Source organism: Cinclus cinclus, chromosome 3 (assembly GCF_963662255.1).
Source record: "Cinclus cinclus chromosome 3, bCinCin1.1, whole genome shotgun sequence".
Taxonomy (NCBI): Eukaryota; Metazoa; Chordata; class Aves; order Passeriformes; family Cinclidae; genus Cinclus; species Cinclus cinclus.
The window spans coordinates 90,747,463-90,768,003 of NC_085048.1; the positions used below are offsets into that span (position 1 = coordinate 90,747,463).

Here is a 20,541-nt window from a genome sequence, read left to right on the forward strand (position 1 = left end):
GAGTAGGTTTCTGAAAATAGAGGTGTAATCTAATTGTAAAGGTGGCTTTTGTCCTGCAAACGTTGTGGAATATGAGGTGCAGCTGTTTAGGCAGCAAGGCTCTTATTAATGTTACCAGAGGTGCTGCATTGAAAACAAATACCTTAATATTGTAGCTGTTGTTATCACCAGCTATGAATGATCAATTATTTTATCAACTCATGTACCTTAAAGTAGAAAACTTCTCTTTTGGAATAGGAAGGAGTTTTGCTTTCAAAATTTGCCTAATTAAAAATCAAGGTTGCAGGTTCTGTGCTGAGTTTCTGCCCTAGGCAAATCTTTCCTTTGAAGCTACAACCGGCCCCTAAAGAAAGGACTTTGTTATGGTGCTGCTGGATACCTTCACAATGCTGTTTCAAACCCAATTTCTTATTCTTTAGAACCCTCTGTTATTTAGATTCATTCAATTTAAAGATTCATCTTGAAAGCAGAGTGCATTAAGTAATAACTATGCCTCTGTAACCAATGGCTGTCTTTTATGTCTCTTCTATCCCCTCCTCTGGTCCCCCATCAAGGCACACTGTCAGTACTGGCACTGGCTGTGTTCAGTTCTTCCACAGCTGTCCATGCATTTGAGCTTGTTGTTCAATACACTGTTTGTTAAGCTTTATTGTAAAACCTTATAAAATCACATACTCTCATCAGGGCCTTTTGGTAAAATTATTTTTGGAGTTTCTGAGATAGATAACATTCTTTAGAAAATGGAAGCAATTTTGTTAATTGTGAGTGTACGGGTTTTTTTATGTCTCCCATGCTGTCCTGAGAAGTCCTAACACTGATGGTTTTACATTTTGGTGAAGCAGTTTTAAAAATATGCAGGAGAACCAAATTAATATTATTAATTATTTATAAAGCATGATTATTACTTGTCTGCTTAATGAGTGAAAGTGCCAAAAAGCAGAAATATGTAGAATATATGTCAACTCCACATGCATAATCTCCATTATTGAGTTGAATTCAAACCAGGTTATGGCTAGTTGAAATTTAATTAGAGGGGTAGGAGGAATAAGCCCTTCTTATGGCACCATGTGTGTTGTTGTCATGAATAACAGACACAGATAACTATGTCCTGTTAGTGTTTGTCAGGAACTTAAAATATGCAGCCTTTTGTTGTGAGGTGAGATTAAAGACTGTTGCAGCTGTGAAATGAGTTGACCATAGCAGGTGTTTTCCTCTTCCCTGGCTCTCAGGTGTATGCTGTTGAGCATCTTCAGATCATCTGATGGATTGGAATGAGTGGGCTGTGTGTGCCTAAGAGGTGTGGGAGAAAGGGAGCTGGGATGTACATACAAACGGGGCATAATGGAAGATAGCAGTGGCAACATCATTGAAAAATCTGAAACTGAGCAATAATAGTAACTATTCATACAAATAAACTTTTAAGAGCTGGTTTTATGTTTTGATAACTTTTTCATTTCTTAAGTGGCTTGCCAAGCCCTACAAAATCAAACCAACTACAGAGTTATTGTCGAAACTGATTTCTTGGCTCTCTATCTTCCTTTTCCTGCTGCTGTGTGATTATTCCTAAGCAATTGTCAGGTTTCAAGCCCCAAGTAACAAAGCTCTCTCAACTTTAAAATACAGTCTATGTGCCAGCTAGAAAGAGTCCTGTCCCTTCTTCCCTGTCCCCAGACACCTGCCGCTTGTTTTCCTGACATCTCTCCGTTCACACAAATCTGAACATTTCTGAATGATTGTTCTTGGAACCCTTGGTTTTTCTGTAGCTTCTTTCTTATTTGTCTCACTAAAATTTCTTTTGACTTGAGTGAGATTTGGTAGAATAATGCAAATTTTGCACTTGCCTTTGGAAAAAAAAGAAATTATGTTGTTGAATGTGCTTCTGCAGGCTGTAATATATGTCTTCTGGCCTTCAGAAAGAGATAAATTATTGAGATATTTTCTTTTAAGCCAAAATTATTTAAGTTTGTCTTCCTAACTGTTACTAAGTTTCTTAGTAACATACATAATTTGTGCCAGGCAATTACTCTGGGATGCCAGTGGCATTTCATATTATAAAATGCTTTTGCTAGTAAAACCTGCCAGATATATTTTCTAGATTAATATTTCACCATTTGGTGAAATTTATTGGCTAGTTTTTAGTTTGCTTTAAGAAAATGGACTTTTCTCTCTGTTACCAACTCAAAGTATTTGAAAATCCAGATTTGAATATATGCTGCTTTCTTAGCATTTTCATTTTTTAAAGCTGCACCGTTTGTGTTATAAGTACACTATTATTCCAAGTCGTAGAATATACAGGCTGTAAGTTCCTTAGAATAATGGTTTGAAAGGAGGAATAATTGCAAACTGAAGATAATTCTTATTGCACAGGTACAAGGATAAGGAATAATCACATTTTTCATACATATTAGCCAAATGTAATCTCTTTCTGTAACGACAGAGGGAGACAAGTGAGAGTCCGGATGGTGTAATCTGAAAAGTGACAAGAATAAATCTATGTTAAGTAGATCTTTTAATCCTGGTAGCCTTGTGACAGCTGGCACAGTTGAGGAGAGCAGGAGGAATTGCACCCCTGCTCCTGCCCGTCAACACAGCTGTATTCTGAGAGCAGCACCCAGCTGAGCTCCAGCCCTGGCTGAGGTTTTCTTGCAGTCCCAAATACTAGTGCTGGGGATCAGGTGAACCACTCGTCTCCTTCCTTGTCATCTGTCACTACAGCATTTTCCAGCTGGTGGGGTAAACAGAAGAAAAAAAATCCTAGATGATCATCTGATACATATTCAAGTTTGTAGGACTTTAGCTGGAGTATCTATCCTGTGATGATGATACATTTGTTTAGCAGATGAGGACCAGTGTTAATAGGTGGCCCACTGGTGGCAACATTTACATGATGTGTTTTCAGTGTAAAGCAGCAATTTAAGAACAAAATGGAGCTGGTTTTAAAGTAATCCCTTAGCTGTGGTTTGTCTTGGAAACCTTTCTGCTTTCTTGTGCCGCAGTAAGAGACCTTATTCTGTTTTCTTTGATCAGGCACGAGCTATTTTTCACTTGTGTTTGTGAACTTAAAGCCACACTTTTGTAAGCAAATGTGTTGACACATTTGTTTTGATTACTGTTAAAAGCTGCTCCAGTAAATAAAAAGCACAGGTATATTCTGTGCTATGTCCCTGAAGAACAGAAACTAGGAAAAAAAATCTGTCTTGAGATGCTGGGCAGAGGAGAAGGGAGAGGAAAAAAACCCAAACAAACAAACCAGGAAAGGAAGGAGGACTGGGGAAGCAAATATCTGCAGCGTGACAGGATTTGTGTGTTAGTCTTAAAGCCACTAGCAGGAGAGCAGCACAGCTCAGAGCAGCCCTTACTTCTCCCAGTGCTGTCTCCTGTGACCTTGGCTGAGTGCTCAGTGGGGTGACTGCTGCTACACCACATTCTTTTTTCCTGGTGACTTGCCTGTTGCCTGCCCCTGGGTCTGTGCTCCCCCTTATGCTGACTTCTGCAGTATTCCTTCAGTCTCTTATCTCAGGGCTTTGATGCATATGTTCTGAAGGTGGCCACCGTGACTTTGGGTGGCAGCAGATGGTAAACCTTCAGGCTGCCACCGGCTATACTGGTGTTAAGTTGGAAACTTAACGTTTGATGAAGAATCAGTAGTGCATATGAAAGAGCTTTTACTGCAGAAATATCTTTTAATTAAAAAAAAATTAGCATACCGAAACATTTGCTAATTTCTGTGCATTTAAAGCATCTTAAAATTAACTGTTTTCTTAAAGCTAGACTATGGTTATTTTCCAAGCAGGTTTTTTTCTATTTTACTCCAATTAATTGTACCTACTATATTGAATTGAATGGAATTTATTTTCCTCTAAGCTGTTGCATACACTGTAAATCAAATCTAAGAAGCTAATTTTTTTAAGTAGCTGCTGTCAGCATCAGAATTAACTCTTGACTTAGGAAAGGAAAAATTTCACAAGTAAGAAATCATATTTGGCATCATGGAGGGGTATTGCTATCTGCACTTTACTGAGATGCTGTCATGCAGTGCTGCTACGTTCACTTGTTTTTTTGGGATGTTCCTGAAAGCTCCAGTGCTTGTACAAAATTAGAATGTCTGTGCTATTGAAGACACTTATTTGCATTAGATATTTATCTGTGGTAATTGCTATTTGTGTGTCAGTGGTTTTGGCCATGTTGAGGTTGTCATCAGTGCAAAAAATAGAGAAAGAAGGAGTAAGCAAGAGAACTGTAAGAGCCAGCATGATATGTGGACCTTGACTCTGTTCATTCTTTAGTACTGCAAATAGGATTTTGCCTTGTCTCCTTTGGTGTCACAGTCTAGTTGCTCAGTGCCCAGGAGTGCCCTGCTGTGCCACCTTCTCCCTCCTCTCTGAGACAGGATGCTGAACGTTTCAGCATTGTTAGGAGATGTTAAATATTACAACTTACATGGGGAAAGAGGTTCTCTCAGCTCTTGTGTGCTAGAAGCAGCCTAGGCTAATGCCAGCATCTCTGTGTGTTCTGCTCTGGAGAAGAGCAGAGTTATGTCTTAGGGAATGTTCTGCAGAATCCTTTTTTTGTCCCATTGTGCCTTTAGTGTGAGGACTTGACACTCTGCATTTTAAAAAGGAATCTTAGAATTACAAAACCACTTTTGCCAAGGAGAGAAGTGTGAAGGAATATAAACAGGAGGCTTAGTGCACTGCTGTCTCTAAGTTGGCTGTAAAACATGAGGTGAGAAGAGTAAATTGGCACCTGGGCCAGTTGTGCCCTTCTGCAGCAGTATTGTAATGCATCCAAGAGCTGCTGACCTTTCTCTGCTCTGGGTGAGTGATAAAATGTCAAGCAACTATACTTGTGACCCTCTCCTTCCTGGACTTATCTCTTCCCAGAATAGTTTTCTGATAGTAACTTACCCATTCATATTGTCCTTTAATTATTTGGGAGAATCTGGTTAAACCACACCTTTGTAATTAATGCATGCAGGCTTCTTTCCCTTGAGACAAATTTTTGATTTGGTGGGCCCACATAAAGTCTGCAGTCTGCCAGGACCAAATGGACCATCACTACATGAATTTCTGAAGTTACTTCCAAGGCTCTTCCTGGGCTTCTTGGAGTGTCTTTTGAAGTAAACAGTCTTGCCAAAGGTTGGTACTCAATCAGCAAAGAAATAATTGTCCCTAAAATGAAGTGGAGCTGTAAATGAGGTGTTAGTCACTCAGGAAGGTAAGATGCTTGATGGGAAGCAAAAAGAAAGGAGCTGTTTAGTTGGACTGGGTAGTCCATGTAGGTAGTTAACCTCAAAGGCACAGGGATATTAGTTGTTGTTATTGCAGGTGTGAAGTGTAGCTGCTGCTTTCATGTTGATGCTGCAGTGTAAGAGCAGATGAAGTTTCCCTCCAGGGACCCTGTAGCTGCCTGCATTATTGGCGTTAGTGGCCGTGGTTCTGTACCTCAACTTACGAGGGGTGAGGGCTCAGTAATCTCTTCTGTTGCACCATATGCTAATACAGTGCTGATAAGCAAGTGTGAAAAATGAAAGGGAGGAATACATTAATTGTATTTGTGCAATAAGGTATGCTATCAAAGATAATTATTTCATGACAGTTTTAGTTATAGCAGTTGTTTTATCATGGAATAAAAGATGGCTTTAGGAGCCTTTTATTGAAAAGACAATTGTATCAAATTAGTACCAAATTAGATTTTTGTCTTTATAAAGGTGAGCAAACCCATGAGCAGTTTTTAAATTGGTGTCTTCTACTCTACAAATGAACAAATCCTGTTTGAGGGTTAAAGAAGCTATTATTCTGTCCTTTATGCTGACAGCTTCATTACTGATTGGCCTACTGTTGGTATTAAAAAAATGTTTGGCTCCTTATGATCTTTGTGCATGCAACTATAATATTAATACAAACCACGGAACTGTTCATTAAGAAATGACTTTAAATGAGGTTGATGCTTGTAAATCTGGAGAGATACAGATGTTAAATGCTGCCATTCCTTTTCATATACAGCCGTATGGCTAATAATTTCCAAGTGGCTAAAGCTCTTGTTAGCAAGAGTGCTGGTGTGTTAAGAATGGCCCTATAAATAACTTTAAGAACTGAAGTTGAAGGTGCTTCTTTTAAAGACTATTGTTAACTAAACATTATTGCCAAACAGATGGAAAGCATTCACCAGCCTGATGTTTTGAGGTCTAATTATATTATCGCCAGTCCTGTACGGCTCAGTTGAAGAGGTGTATCCAGAGGCCAATTTATAATCATTTAGCCAACACCTGTTTGGGAGATATTGACAGTCAAAGGGCACATTTAAAAAAAAAATCACATATGTTCTCGTATTTATTGCCTCAATGTGAACAGTGTCTAGTTGCAAACAAACTTGGGAGAAGAGGAAGGAGAGTTATTGTAAACACATAGATGTTTCCAAACAGTTTTTATCTTCTTTTGGCACCTCTTGTAAAGTGGCTTTTATTTTGTCTCTCTTTCTGTTGATTTTCTTTGGTTGGTTGGTGTGGTTTGGGGTTTTTCTTTAATTTTTATTTTACACCTTTTGGTTAAGCAAGGGTAACAAAACCAGTTTTACAGTTGTTATTTGTTGAGTTGGTTTCCACTGTTTCTGGAAGCCCTATGTCAAAGGCCTAAAAAGTTGTTTGTTTGGCAGACTCAATAGTCTGAGAATATTTGCCTTTCCTCACTATGCCCTTGACATGGACATTGTGTGTCATTCCTTTGTCAAAAGCATCTCAGTAGCACCAACTTCTGTTGATTTTTTTTTTTTTCCCCCCCCAAAGATACAGAAAAGCTTTCAAAATTGTCTGGAACCCTAGTAAAAGAGGAGGTCTTTGAAATGGGGAAGAGTCTGTGGCTTCATTTATTTTGGTGAGACATGATGAGAGAGAAATGGTTAGAAAGGACTTCAGTTCTCCTTCTCATGTTTGAGATGTGATGGGGAGAGAAGTAGGTTTTGAATGCTGCCATCCAGAGTCTGCAGAGCATGGTTGCATTGCTGCCCCTTGCAGCAGGGAGCTAAGGGAGGCTGTGTGATGTTCTCCTTCTGACACCTGAGGTAGCCACGTTGTTCCTGACGTGTCATTCCTCTGCAAGAAGAAATCATCGTATTGGATGCAAGGTGATTTGATCTTCAGTGCACCTTGTCTGTTCACTTGGAGTTACTGCATCTTGTCTGTTAAACACAGTGTTAGGTAACCCTAGTGCTGGCATGTGAAAGAAGCCCTTGAGGAGTTTGATTTTGCAGCCTAAATATTTTGATATAACTGTATGTGAATATTTATACTGGAAGCTTACAAAGTCTGCTGTAAATAAACAATGAGGGCACACTCCTTTTCCTAGAGGAGGGTTGAGCTTGTGCTTGTGCTGTTCCTATGGCTGTCTTGCAGCTGGTGCTTTTCAGGCACATCTGTGTTCTTACAGTTTGGAAACACTTAATTCCTGAGCAGGGTGACTTGAAGGCAGAGGGTTCCAGCTTTCTAAAGATGCTGTTCCCTAAATGTATGTACGCGTGGTTTTTTTTGTTTGTTTTGTTTTCTTTTCCACACATAAACAAGTGGAGCTTCCTAAGAGTGTAGTTGCTTCTCTCATTGCTGTATTTAAAGTGCTTTCAGTAGAGGTGATGCACTGCTAAGAGAGATGCTCTTTGCAGCTGTAGGTGTTCTCTTTGCAGCAAAATCACCCACGCTTTTCTCTCTAAATAAATCCTCTCTTTCTTTTTTTTTTTGTTATCCTAATTTTAGAGATCTATATCCTCAGTCATTTCTTTGCTTAAAAAAAAAGACTGGTTTTCAAGTCTGAATGTTGCAGGGGTTTAATTTTTAAATTGATTTTATCACCTTTTTTTCATAAGACTATTCAACATTAGATTTAAGAACTATGTTTTGTTAGCTTACTCGTGTGAATCTGAAATAAATTCTGATTACTTTTTGCTTAGGTTTTGCTTGTAATGGACACTAGAACACAGCAGACTTTTATACTGAAGGTGAGTAAAATCTTGTGTTATTTGTTAATAATCTTCTATTACATGGCCTTCTAAATTATACCACCACACAAAGATTGATTTGTATGTAATTTACAGAGGTGTCCCTGGAATATATTGCTATTATGGTAATATATATTAAGTGCCCTGGAATTCTTTTTGTCAGTGTTGGGTTGCATTCCTTTCCTTTCTCTCTAACATCCCTAGTGCTCAGATTCTGGTTTAGTCACCTGAGATGCCTCTGGTTATTGAGGCCAGCACCTGTGCAGGCTTTGGTAAAGAATCACATTTTTAATGTGCTGCTTAAAACATCTATAAAGCCCTGGTGGCTCAGGACTTCTGACAAAGGTGAAAATTCTTAATCCAAGCATATCCACTGCACTTTGTGTTTGGTCTTCTTTAGATGAGGAATATCTTGCTGGCCAAAGTGGGTTCTGGATGAAATGTACAGCTGGTCTTCTTCAAATTTGTTTCCTTATGTTTTACATCAACAGTCTGAGATTACTGAGTTTAATGTACTAACCCATTACATTTATGAACAGTTATTTGGTCAGAATAAATTTTTTTGCATTACTCTCTAATGTTTCAGAAAGTGTTCAGATCAAGACTCCAATATACTTGGAGCATTTGTGATGCTGAGAATTGGTTTAGTTATGAGTATTGTTTTTGTGGCCATTTACTTCAGGCTCCCCTTGACATGAATTCCACTGCTAATGGCAGGGAGGGTGGAAAAAAAGCTGTGTCCCAAACACGAAGCTTTAATGCTTGTTAATGTTCTGTAACTTTGCTTCACATCTGACTTACAACCCATCTTAACTCTGTGCATTGGCCTTTGAAATTGTGAGGACTACAGCAAACCTGTTTGTTTCTCATAAAGGTTCATTTGTGAATATTGTATATTAGAACCTCGCATTATCTACTGGCAGATAGGGTAACATTGAATTTCCCATGTAACTGCCTATGTTTATCAATATTGTAATAGGTCACACTATTGACATAATTTTTTTTCTCTTTCTCTCTCCCCTCCCTTCTACCCTCCCACATCAATTTTTTCACTTCTGGCAACTTCATCCCTGCACTAACTCCCAAAAATCATTGCCTCTCAAGGAGACTAATCCTTTCCTTTTCTTTTTATTGAGGTGGTTGCTGTCTTTAGTAAAGTAAAATGGAAATGTGAGGATTACCTGTGAGGCTAAGGCATTCTTTTGTCTTTAAGACTTGAATTGAATTTTTTTAATAGTGTCTTTTGGTCACACGCAAAAATAAAATTTTTAGAAAAGGTCACGGGGAAATAACTGAGTGTCATCCTGATGACTTAGTTTGAGAGAGATTCTAATAAAAACATTGACCCATGTAATTGATTTTAATGGCAGCTTTGTGCCATCTTCTGTTCTCTGGAAGCGCGCCAGATGCCATCAGCACAGCCTCGGGGGACCGAGGGGCATAGAGCAGCAGATGAGTGGTTTCTCTGAAGCCCAGAGTAACTCGGATAGATTAGTTTGGTTGATAAACACAGAGCACAGCAGGCTCCAAAGGCAACTGAGGGTACAACTGACCTTTTTGTTCTCTGTCAGGGTCTAAGGAAAAGTAGTGAGTGCAGCAGGAGCAGAACGACCATCATCCCCCGCTGCGTGCCCAACATGGTGTGTCTGCACAAGTACATCATCTCCGAGGAGTCTGTCTTCCTTGTACTGCAGCATGCAGAAGGTTTGTCTCTCCTTTAAGCATATTGTTGAAAAGAGTCAAAGGTTTTCAGTTTTAATCAATGGTGCACTTCGTTGTCAAATTAATCTCTCATACATCCAGTTAAAAATATTCTTAGTGTGCCAGAGAGATGTCATGTAAGGCACCCCACTCTGTTCCTCTGTCCCTCCCCCTTTTCCCCTCTCATTCTGCCGTGGATCTGACTCCTGCTTCAAATGGCCTCAAATTCTGATGGGTTACTTGAATTGTAGCAGTATTGAAAGCTTCCAACTGATTGTTTTCTACAGGAGAGGGAGTGCTTTGACTGCAGCAACTGCCTGCATTATTTACAGTTATCTCTCAGACATAATATCTTTGGGTACTTTTGTAAACTTTGACTAGTAAATCTTTTTTAACATTGTCTAGTTAAAATGACAAGTATTTGCACAAGAATTTAATAGCTCTGCTAAAAACCACAAACATTTTTCTGTTGGTTAATATTGCACTGATCTGGCTTGTTAAGAAAATAGCTGGTGGCATCACACAGGAGTTCAAAGCAGAACCACAGAGTTGTGCCTTCAAACTATTTATAAAATTCCTGTTAAATGTACAGGGAACAGGTGGCACAAAATAATTACATTTTGATTTTTTTGTCTAACACCTGGATTTAAATATTCCCTAAATGTAATTACCCATATTTGTTTAGAATGAGTGCAGAATATAAATTTTGGGATTGTTAATAATTCTTTTTTTTAGGAAATGTTAATAACTCAGACAGAATGGATGATGCGAAGGATCTAAGCTGAGCGATAGAGAAGATAATTTCATTACATTGAATATTATTTCTTTTTTTCCTAATAACTTAGATTTTGGCTTTTTCATGAACAATTTATCATATGAGGCCAGTTAAAAAGTTAGCTTTGCAACAGGAATGAATATTTCTGCAATGTGTGACTTGGTTTTGCCATGAGCACTGATGCAGGAAGAAAAGCCTCACATTACAGTAGTGCCTGATGGTAGTCTTGGGAGTTTACAGTGCTGCTCTGTAAGTGCAACACTTTTTCTTGAGGTGTGTATCTAATAATACAAAAGATAATTGGGAGATTCTCACCTGAGCTGCAATTTCCACATAAGCTGTTGCATTCTATTCGGAGAAAAAGTATTTTAAAAAGCCCACAGTCAAAGAAACCCCAAATGTAACGAAGAACCCCACCCACAAGCCTTGTCAGATACCAGCTGCCCTTAAGGCTAGCATAATTACATAATTAAAAAAAGTCTTCCTAATATTTCTGCTCTTTCTGAAGTCCTGTAGTTTTGCTCTTCTCTTTAGCAAGAATGTTCTTCATTGAGACAGATGGAAGAGTGGGTGGAATGGTAGTAGAATTTCATGGGAGAAGTGTTCAGGTGTAACAACAAAAATTTTAAGGCCTGATGTGAGCAGTTGACAAAGACAATCTTCTGGAATTGTTAATTTTATTGTGATAGCAGTGAGAAAAATAGAGACATTGCATGATCATTTTCATGAACCTACTGTCTAGGCTCAGAATGTGCGAAGGGAGAGGAAGAATGATATATTCTTTTGTAAAGAAGGGTAGCTGGGGTACACAGTGATGAGTAAATTGCCTGTGAATGTATTCCGTAAGTGTATTGCAGGTATAGGGCCTGATCCCAAATCCCAAGCTGGGCAGTGGCCACTGCACCTCACCCTGCTATGAGACTGATGCTGGAAAGTGATTCAGGAGAAAGGCTTCTAACTCTGTGAATAAAAGATCAATAAAGATAGGGCTAAAGTTGTGCTGCACTATATGCAGACTAATCTTGCTCACCCCACTGATAGTGGTCTTGATCAGATCAGTCTTATGTTAGTAGTACTCATTCTTTAAATTAAAAGGATAATAGTACCAGGAATCCCTGTAGACAGACCTACCTTAAAACTTTGTCCATCTCAGACCAGGTATGAATAGAGATGGTGCTTATAGTTGATGTTGGGAAAGTATAAAAATTTCTAACACAATACTTTTTAAGTAATAGTCTCATGACTTATGAATGCTCTAAATATTCATATTCCAACTAATTCTATTCCAATAAGAAAAAAGATTGTGCTAGTTAAATTTGTAAGTAGTGCTGATTTATGATGTTAGGTATATTAGCTACACCATTGTGAGTTTGAAGGGTAAAATATTAATTTAAATGAGCAATGGCTTGTATTATAGCAAATTCAGAAGTTTTAATGTTTTGAATGGACAATATATGTTTGCTAAGATGCTCACTGTTTCCTGTTTCATAGTAGATTTTAACTGTATTATTAAGTGCAGCACTATTGGGTTATGTATGTAATTCTGCAGGCTTGACCACAGACTCAAGAGGAATACTTTGGTTGGTTGGTTGTTTTGGTAAATAATGATGGTGTAACATGCCTAGAATTGGTGAGAGAGGTCTTGGGTTCTCTTAGGGACTTTTCTCCTGGCCACAGTGAGAGGTTTCAAGGATGCATTAGAAGCACAAAAGTCCATAAAGTTGTCTTGCAGCTTTGTTAGAAAGGACTTGGCAAGTTCTAGTGTGGGAGAGAGCCAATCTGATGTTAATAAGGCCTCGCTTCTTCCTGGCACTACTTACTACAGAAATTTTAGAAACAGATGCTTCAAAAATAGGCTGGGGGGCTTCCATGGGACATCAAAGTTTAAGTGGCTGTTAGAAGCTGTCAAATCTCTTTAAGCATAAACAAGCTGGAGTTCCTATCAATCTGGAGAGCACTCAAGAAACTTCCTGCTGAAGAGGCTTGCTGCACGCAGCAATTGATCGACAACACCGCGGTAGCGCTCTGGCTCGCAAAGCTGGGGATTTGTTGTTAGGAGAGGAGATAATGCTAGCTGTAAATATTTGACAGCAATCAGAAAATGTAGGGAAGGTGATACGCTCCTTGGCAAGTGGCTTTTTCAGGAGGTTGCTTTGGAATAATAGCTTTTGCTCCAAGCGCATTGGGAAGTGGGAGCTTTGCCTAAACTAGCAAACTTTGCAGCAGAGATTCAGCAGCAGCACTGGAAATACAGGGCTGCAGATACAGGACTCTGGTGCTTGTAACTACTGTCATGTTGGAGATTAGGCAGGAGGTCAGCTTCCCATTCATGTGGAGCTGCAGCTCCACTGTGGCTGCTGTTGGGATGCTGTGGAATATTGTTGTTGTCCCATGGCATTGCCCCTGTGTCTGCTTTGCTTTTGGCCTAGGGGCTGTGCAAGGCTCATTTTTTGTAGCCATTGCATTAACATGGTGATGTTTACCAGTAGGCATGTCTCTGTTCCAAAGGAGGACAGCGATTCTTTGAAAACCATGGAATTCTTCCTTTTCCAGCTAAGAAGGCTGTTAATTCTCATGAGGTGCATGGTTTAGGATTGGAAGTCCTGGCCATACACAAATCCTTATGCAGTGATTTAGACAGCTGGGCCCGGTTTTGGAGAATAATTCAAGCATATGTCTTTCAATACTCAGTTTTTCTTCCCTGTCACATTACAGTTATTTGGAAGCCTGGGTTGTTCACTTTGACTTTGTCTGGGATTTTCTAAATACAGTAGGAAGTACTGCTGCATTCTTCGCTACGTTCCAGTTCTGCGAGAATTGCCGTATTTCATCCTTGGGAATAATCTCATGGGCCAAGTTAGCAAACGCTCTTGATTTATTGTGGAATATCCAGTCTTTCAGGACGTGAAGCTGAAATGGGAAGTGAGCACTGTGTGAGGAAAAATCCAACTGGCTGTGAATTTTTCTTCTCAGCTGGAACAAAAGCATGTTTAGGAAACTAAATTTGCTGATCTGGTAGGTTTCATTTTATCCTATCATATACGCTATATAGTCTCTGTATTTTCCTTCTGGTGTTCCTACATCAAGTGCTGTTAATAAAAAAGCTGCAGAAATGTTTGAAAGAATATAAAAGTTTCCTCGTCAGCTTCATCACTTGGTCACCTTATGCTGAATTTCCTGTTAATTATTTTGGACACAAGCTTTTGAGATTCTGCCTCTAGAAGCAGAGGTATAAGCTCCAGAATGCTGTAAATGTGGTTAAGTATGGCACTGCTAGTAAGAAATTGTTTATTGAATAACTGCAGAAGAATGTGGAACTTGATGATTTTCATGTGCTTATAAAACCAGAAAGATTGAACTAGGCTGGCTGTAGAATCAGTTCATGGTACAAGAAAACAAACTTAATAATTAGCTACATTAATAATATAGTTCTGAAATTGTATTAAACACTATTGAACTTTAGCTTAATACTGTAGCTTTTATAGTTATTTAGTCTGTTGGACTTTTTGACAGTGACTGAAGCTTACTTGTTTGGATTGATTTCTGTAATTTTAGTTTTTATAGATTCCTGATACTATATTAGCATGGCTTGCTAATGGGTTTTCTTGATCTTACACAACACACGGGGAGAGGGGGAAAGATTATTAGTATGTCATTCATAAAGGCATAATTACATACGCAGATACAAATATCACTTTTGTTTGACCCTAGATTGGACGTTTTCAGAAAGGAATAAAATTGTTGTTTTTCACTATAGAACCCAATTATTGCATGGCATTTATTTGCGTATTTCCACTTGACCAGGAGGCCAGTCTTGAAATATTTGTATGTTAACATATTGGGACATAATTTGTTTTTGTTTTGTTTTGTTTGCTTGTGTTTAACTCTTAAGTTGAAGTCGCAGTAAGTAGTCGTTTCCACTGTGGTTTTTAAATACAAGTAATTAATAATGAACAACTTTTTGAAAACCTAAGATAATGGATTTGCAAAAACAAATCAGTTGTTGCAGTTCTCCCTGTTTTCACAAGTGGACAGTGGTGAATTCCTGAACACTGTAAGAATAAAGAGGTTTTTTTTCCTGTCTCTTGCAGCTCTTATGTTTAGCGAACCTCTCAAATCTTCCAGTGATCTTTCTGTGGATTTTTGAAGTATTGAACCCAACAAGTCTGCTTTTCCTTCCTTAATCTTTCTTGGGCCTCCCTTCTTAAGCTGCAGTAGAAGCTCAAATCTAGTGGAGGCTGCAGGAAATCTTGCATGAAGGGAGGGAGCAGAAGACAGGAGTTTTCCTGAGAGCCGCTTGATGCAACAATAGGTGAAAAACTTAAGTTGTGCAAGGATAGTTCTGGAATTTTGCATATTGCTGGGCAGCCCAGCCCCTTCTCATCTTAGTGCAGGGGTACAAAACACTTGGGTCAGTGAGAGCTGTTCAGGTGTCCCATGTAAAAGCACACCTGATGTCCAGTAATGATGCAAGGAAAAAAGACAAAAAGATCACAGGAAGAAGGTTTTGAGCTTTCTGCCTCCCTGGGTCAAAGCTCAAGGCAGGCCTCTCTTAGAAAGACCTTTTCTTCCAACTTATTTCAGGGGAAACACTAATGGTACTCATACTTGCATTATAGCCATGCCTGGAGGCTGAAGTGGTGTTGTTACAGGAACTTCCCAAAGCTCCAAAAATCTTACGTGTGTCTTCATGGGTTGTGGTCTGTGAACACACTTTGACACCTGAGATTTGTGTTTTCATAAAAAATTTGTGAAGCACAAGTAGTAAACACTAGCAATATGTAGATGAAAATATTTAGCTTGTACTAATTAATTTTAATGCTGGTGGGATGGATATATATAATTTTTTTATATTAAATAATGTGTTTTATTAAATGCAGTAGGGGTGTGGTTCTGAAATTCGATTTTATTGTTTGGTATGAAATGGACATTAGTAATTTCATGCCTATTAAATAAACTGGGCAAAGTCATTTTGTTATAGTATTTGAAGTAATTTAATTTAAATTTTAAAGGAAAATAATAGTTATGGATGAAATTGTGAAAAAGAGGATCAACTCTTTCACACATAGGTAAAAATTATGTATGTTCTTGCTCTTTTTTCATTCTCTTTTCTGTTTATCTCCCTGCCATTTTATACCAAAAATATGAATAAATGTAGAATTATAACGTTAGAAAAAAAACCTACTCGTGATTATGGGATGGACAACTTTTATTTTCACCAAATCAGCTGAAGATCAGTAATCCTGTAGTGCTGTGCAAGCTGCAGGGCTCAGAGGGCAGGGTGCCTTTGCCCTGCCACGCTGCTGTGTGACCTGTTCTGTTTAAAGCTAGTGGCCTCACCTGAAGAGCCTGCATAGGCTCCCTGCTTCTCCCAGGGGTGAAATCCTGCTCGTGGGACAGCTCTGGCAGGGACAGGGCCCTCGGTGTCACCAGCACAGGGGTCACCTGTGCCCAGGCAGGCTCAGAGTCAGTCACTGCCCTGCCTCGCTGGGCTGAGCGGCTGCTGCTCTGCACTCAGGGGCTGTGCCTGGCTGCTGTGGCAGGGCACACTTTGGGGGGTGCATGTTCTGAACCCACCTCTGGCTAAATTTTAAAGTGTTTATGCCATACAGTGGCTGGTATAGCAGTTCTTGTTTGTTTCTCTGTGAGCGTTGCGTCCCTTTGCTCCTGTTGGTTTACCTGACATCCTTTCTCATCATGTTCCAGAAGGTGGCAAGGGCCATCCTGACCTAATGCTAACTCTGTACTTATGGCAGAAACCATGTGGATTAACAGACCTGAATTTTCATTTTTACCATTGGACTCAAGCTAGAATTCCCTCTTAGTGTTTTTAATATACTTCCACCACAAGCAGTGATATATATTTTTTCCCCTTGAAAAAATGTCTTAGCCAGGGGCATAGAGGGCAGGAAAACTTCGCATTATATTATTCAAATTAATTTTTTAAAGTGTCAAGGTTTTTCTGTCTTTGATAAGTTTTATTTGAAATACCTGGGAGTACAGAAAATCTGGTCCTAGGCAATGATAAATAGTTTCTTCTTTTATTGTACTTTTTAAAGGAATTTTGCCTGATAAAGAGAGTGTTAAAAATGCCTCAAACTATTAAAGAATATGTTTTGGAAAAATATAAAACTCTATTTTATCCAAATAAGTAAAAAAAACCAACAAAACAAAACAAAAAAAAATTAAAAAAAAAAAAACAAAAAAAAAACCCTGCCAACTTTGCAGATGCCCAGTGGGATGGATACTTTTTTTTTTTCTTTGTTACAAAGATTTTGTTCAACTCCTGCATTTTCCAGAATTTCTGTACAGTCTTTTAAGTTGAAATGTCTTGACATTGCATTTCTCCCTAAGTTATCAAAGGAGACTTTCTAGCTTTAAGTAAAATTCTTTGGCACATATAAGAGGTACAGTAACTTACTGATTTATTTTGCTAAGATTACATTTTGAAATATATGAGCTTTTTTAATATGTGCAACATTTAGAAACATGAAGAGTCCTGGTTTGTATCTTTTAAATGTAACTTATTTTTGGAGATACAGCTTTCTTTGATGCTGTGAAGGAGATGTTTGCCTGTGTAACTTAAAGTACTGATAAATCTTTGTGTGGTGCAGCAAAGCATAAAAAGTTTTTTTTGAATTCTAAAGTTGATGGAAGAAATATATCAGTATTTTACTAAGACCCCCAGCTTTTTCAAAGACAGACCCTTAAAATATCCTGCTAATATGGTAATTTCCCTTACTGATCTTGCTGGTTAGTTTTCAGTCCATTTCCACTAATGTTGTTGATGAGTTTAGAGCTGTGATACAGAATTATTGACTGCAGTCAGAAGCAGTGACGGGCACTAAACAATTTGTTTTCCCTAGTTTTGCTTTTTTTGAGGCAGCAGGTGGAGAGTAGTGACCACTGTGCAACTTGAGACACACTCTGAAATGAGACTTTACTGAAGTTTAAAAACAAAAAAAGCAGCATCTTAGTCTCAGATGCAGCTCTTTAAATATTTATGTAATCATACAAATCTATGTGAAAAGCAAGTTGTGGTCCCTGTAATTATTTCCTGCTGAGGGAGTGGATCTTAATAACTCTGTGGACATAAGGGTAGTGTATAGTGACAGTGAGGGTATTTCCCCATTTCATAAAAAAAAAAAAATCTATTTTGAGTGAAATTAAGAGATCCCCTTCCTTTTTTATTTTTTTTTTTCAGGAGGGAAACTATGGTCTTATGTCAGTAAGTTCCTAAACAGAAGTCCTGAAGAGAGCTTTGAAATTCCTGAATCCAGAACATCCAGCTCAACTAAAATTTACCTGGAGCAACCAACACCTAGTCCTAAAGAAACTGGTAGCAGCACTGATTCCAGAGAAAGCTATGGGGAGAGCATGCTGAAGGTGGTCCCACTGAGGAGCAGTCTGACACCAAGCTCTCAGGATGACAGCAGCAACCAGGAAGATGGTCAGGAGAGTTCCAAGTGGATGGACTCGGCATCCAGCTCAGAAGAAGAGTGCACCACGAGTTATTTAACGTTGTGCAATGAATACGGACAGGAAAAAATTGACTCTGGCTCCCTAAATGAAGAACCAGTGGCTAAAGTAGAGGGTGAAGGGCTGCATAGCAAAGAGAGGAGTTCCTTGCAGAAGTGCAGTGACAGCTTCACCTCCCAGATTGCGCCTCAGGAACGAAAGCTGTTCATCGATGACGCCGAGTCGGAAATAGCCAGCCCTACTAGGATATTGGACTCATTAACGAGGTCTAAGAACAGCCCCATGGAGCTCTTCAGGATAGACAGCAAAGATAGCACTAGTGAGCTCCTGGGGCTTGAGTTTGGAGAAAAATTATATAACCTGAAATCAGAGCCTTTAAAGCCATTCTTTTCTGTCCCAGATCATGACAGAAGCTTGGATGCCCTGGAGAGCAAAATGGGTGTGAAAGCTCATGACACTGTGAGCAGGGGTTCAAATGACTCTGTGCCAGTTATCTCCTTTAAGGATGCTGCTTCTGATGATGTGAATAGCATTGATGAAGGAAGGCCTGATCTCCTCATAAATTTACCAGGCATGTCAGATGAAACAGAGGAACCAGCTGTGTCAAGGCCAACAAAGTTTACAAAATCTGATAGGGATATGTCAGAAGTAAAGTTGTTAGAAACACCCGATGTCTTGCAATTAAATAATTCTGCAGAGCTGTGCAAAGCATTTGATCAAGAGCCAAATCATGTGACACCAGAAGTGGGTGATCCTGCCCACTGGGAAGCAGATGAGCAAAGTGGTGTCGCTCAGGGAGCTCTTGGGACCCTCTTTACATCTGACCAAGAGGTTGGTGCTTCAGAAGACGGGGCTCTGTTCCAAGAGCTTGGGGCCTGCTCCTTAAACATGACGAGCAAAGAAGAAAGTTCATGTGTTTCCAACCCGCTCTCAGGTGCTCAAGAGGTTAGCTTGGACACAGACGTGCTAAGGAATGAAGGAGTGTCGCTGTTTTCCAATCAAACTGAAGACAGCGGGAAAGAGAAGGCAGACTCAGCTTTGTCGCCAGCAGCTGAAAGTGGAAAGACTGCACCAAAGAAGGAAGACAAAACAGCAGGAGCAGGGCAGAAGGAAATGCATCAAATTTTTCAGGACCTCGACAAAAGATTAACTCTAACCTCCAGGTTTAATATCCCAGAGGATTGCATTCAAAGATGGGCAGCTGAAATGGTGGTAGCCCTTGATGCTTTACATAGAGAAGGAATTGTGTGCCGCGATTTGAACCCAAACAACATCTTATTGAATGATAGAGGTCAGGAACTTTTGCAAATGCATTTCTTTTTATTCGCTGTTGCTTCCAATTAACTGAGTAGGCGTTTTATCTTGTAATTAGTATCTTCATTTCCTGTCTAGAGCTTCATTATCAGTGCAGCAAATTCACCCCCAGTAATAGCTTCTAGTACTTAATGATGCCATTATTCTTAATGATACTGTTTTTAGCTACAAAAGGAGTAATTACAGTTCACTTCTGCAGAAAATGGAAGGGAAAAATGTTTTGATTTCTCCTGTCGTTTTGTTTTTAGGACACATTCAGCTAACGTATTTTAGCAGGTGGAGGGAGGTTGAAGATTCCTGTGACAACGATGCCATAGAGAGAATGTACTGTGCCCCAGGTTAGAGCAATCACCTACAATGTTTCACTTGGAAAGTAGATTAGCAGCTTTCATTTTCTCATGTAGTCTCTGTAGCATACAGCTTGAGATCATGCAATATCTGAGTTTTCTTTGCTTCTTTTTCTTAATGTCTTAAAAAGCTACAGGGCTTGTAACTGCTTTATTGTTGAACTGTGGTGGTGTTTGTTATGTCATTTCCATAACGTGTATTTGTACTAAATGTCTTGTTTAAGCAAGTTAGGAATGTTCTGTTTGCCTCCAATTATTTCCTGTGTGTCAGTGCATCTTGGTAAATGAAAAGAGCAAATGAGACTGAAAAGGTGTCACTCAGACCCTTAAAAATACAAAATTTTATACATGCAAAGGACATGGGTGGTGGGGGAGAACCACAGAGGTTTGAAAAATACAACCCTATGAGGCTCAGAGATGCCTCTGACATTTTTGATGTGCTACAGTGGGCTTTGAAATAGTTTAGAGAGCTCTTTCCTTAGAACCACTTTCATCAATCATGAGGGTGATAAAATCAATATCTCTTGGGTTTTTATAGCAAGGATGGCACTTGAAACCGAGCCCTCCCTCTTTGCCTTTCTCGAATTTATTTTCTGCTAATATAGTGGTCTGTGATTTTCAGCAGTGACAGCCAAAAATCAGATGTTTCACGTACAGCTTCATATTTTAAAAATTTCATAGTTATAAAAGCTATGTTTAGAGTTGAAATTACTACGTTTTTATTCCTACTTTGAAATGCCAGCATAACTTTCTGAGTGCGTGGTCTGGCCAGGCCTTGCAACTTGGCATGCAGGTAGTCCTCAAGCTCAAGAGTCTGCAAATGTGCTTAGAAAAATTTAGAATAAGAGTTACCAGCCATGGAAGTTCTGAATTTAGTTTGGCATCAGGTGTTTCTTCTGTGTTTTTGCTCTGCAAGTGAAATGCAGCAAGGAGCTGCCT

At 39.1% G+C, this 20,541-nt stretch overlaps 1 protein-coding gene across 6 annotated transcripts in view; it reads left to right on the forward strand.

The window, feature by feature from the left end:
* Window positions 1–20,541, forward strand: part of RPS6KC1 (ribosomal protein S6 kinase C1) — an 84,421-nt gene that overhangs the window by 48,625 nt on the left and 15,255 nt on the right. For 5 of the 6 annotated variants that reach the window (XM_062489295.1, XM_062489297.1, XM_062489299.1 and 2 more), the window contains 4 exons: window positions 7,939–7,986; window positions 9,558–9,690; window positions 17,667–19,232; window positions 19,504–19,593. In XM_062489295.1, the coding sequence (XP_062345279.1) occupies window positions 7,939–7,986; window positions 9,558–9,690; window positions 17,667–19,232; window positions 19,504–19,593 (1,837 nt within the window). Of the gene's footprint in view, window positions 1–7,938; window positions 7,987–9,557; window positions 9,691–17,666; window positions 19,233–19,503; window positions 19,594–20,541 lie in introns of those variants that run through there. The other variant, XM_062489301.1, reaches the window with a different exon arrangement.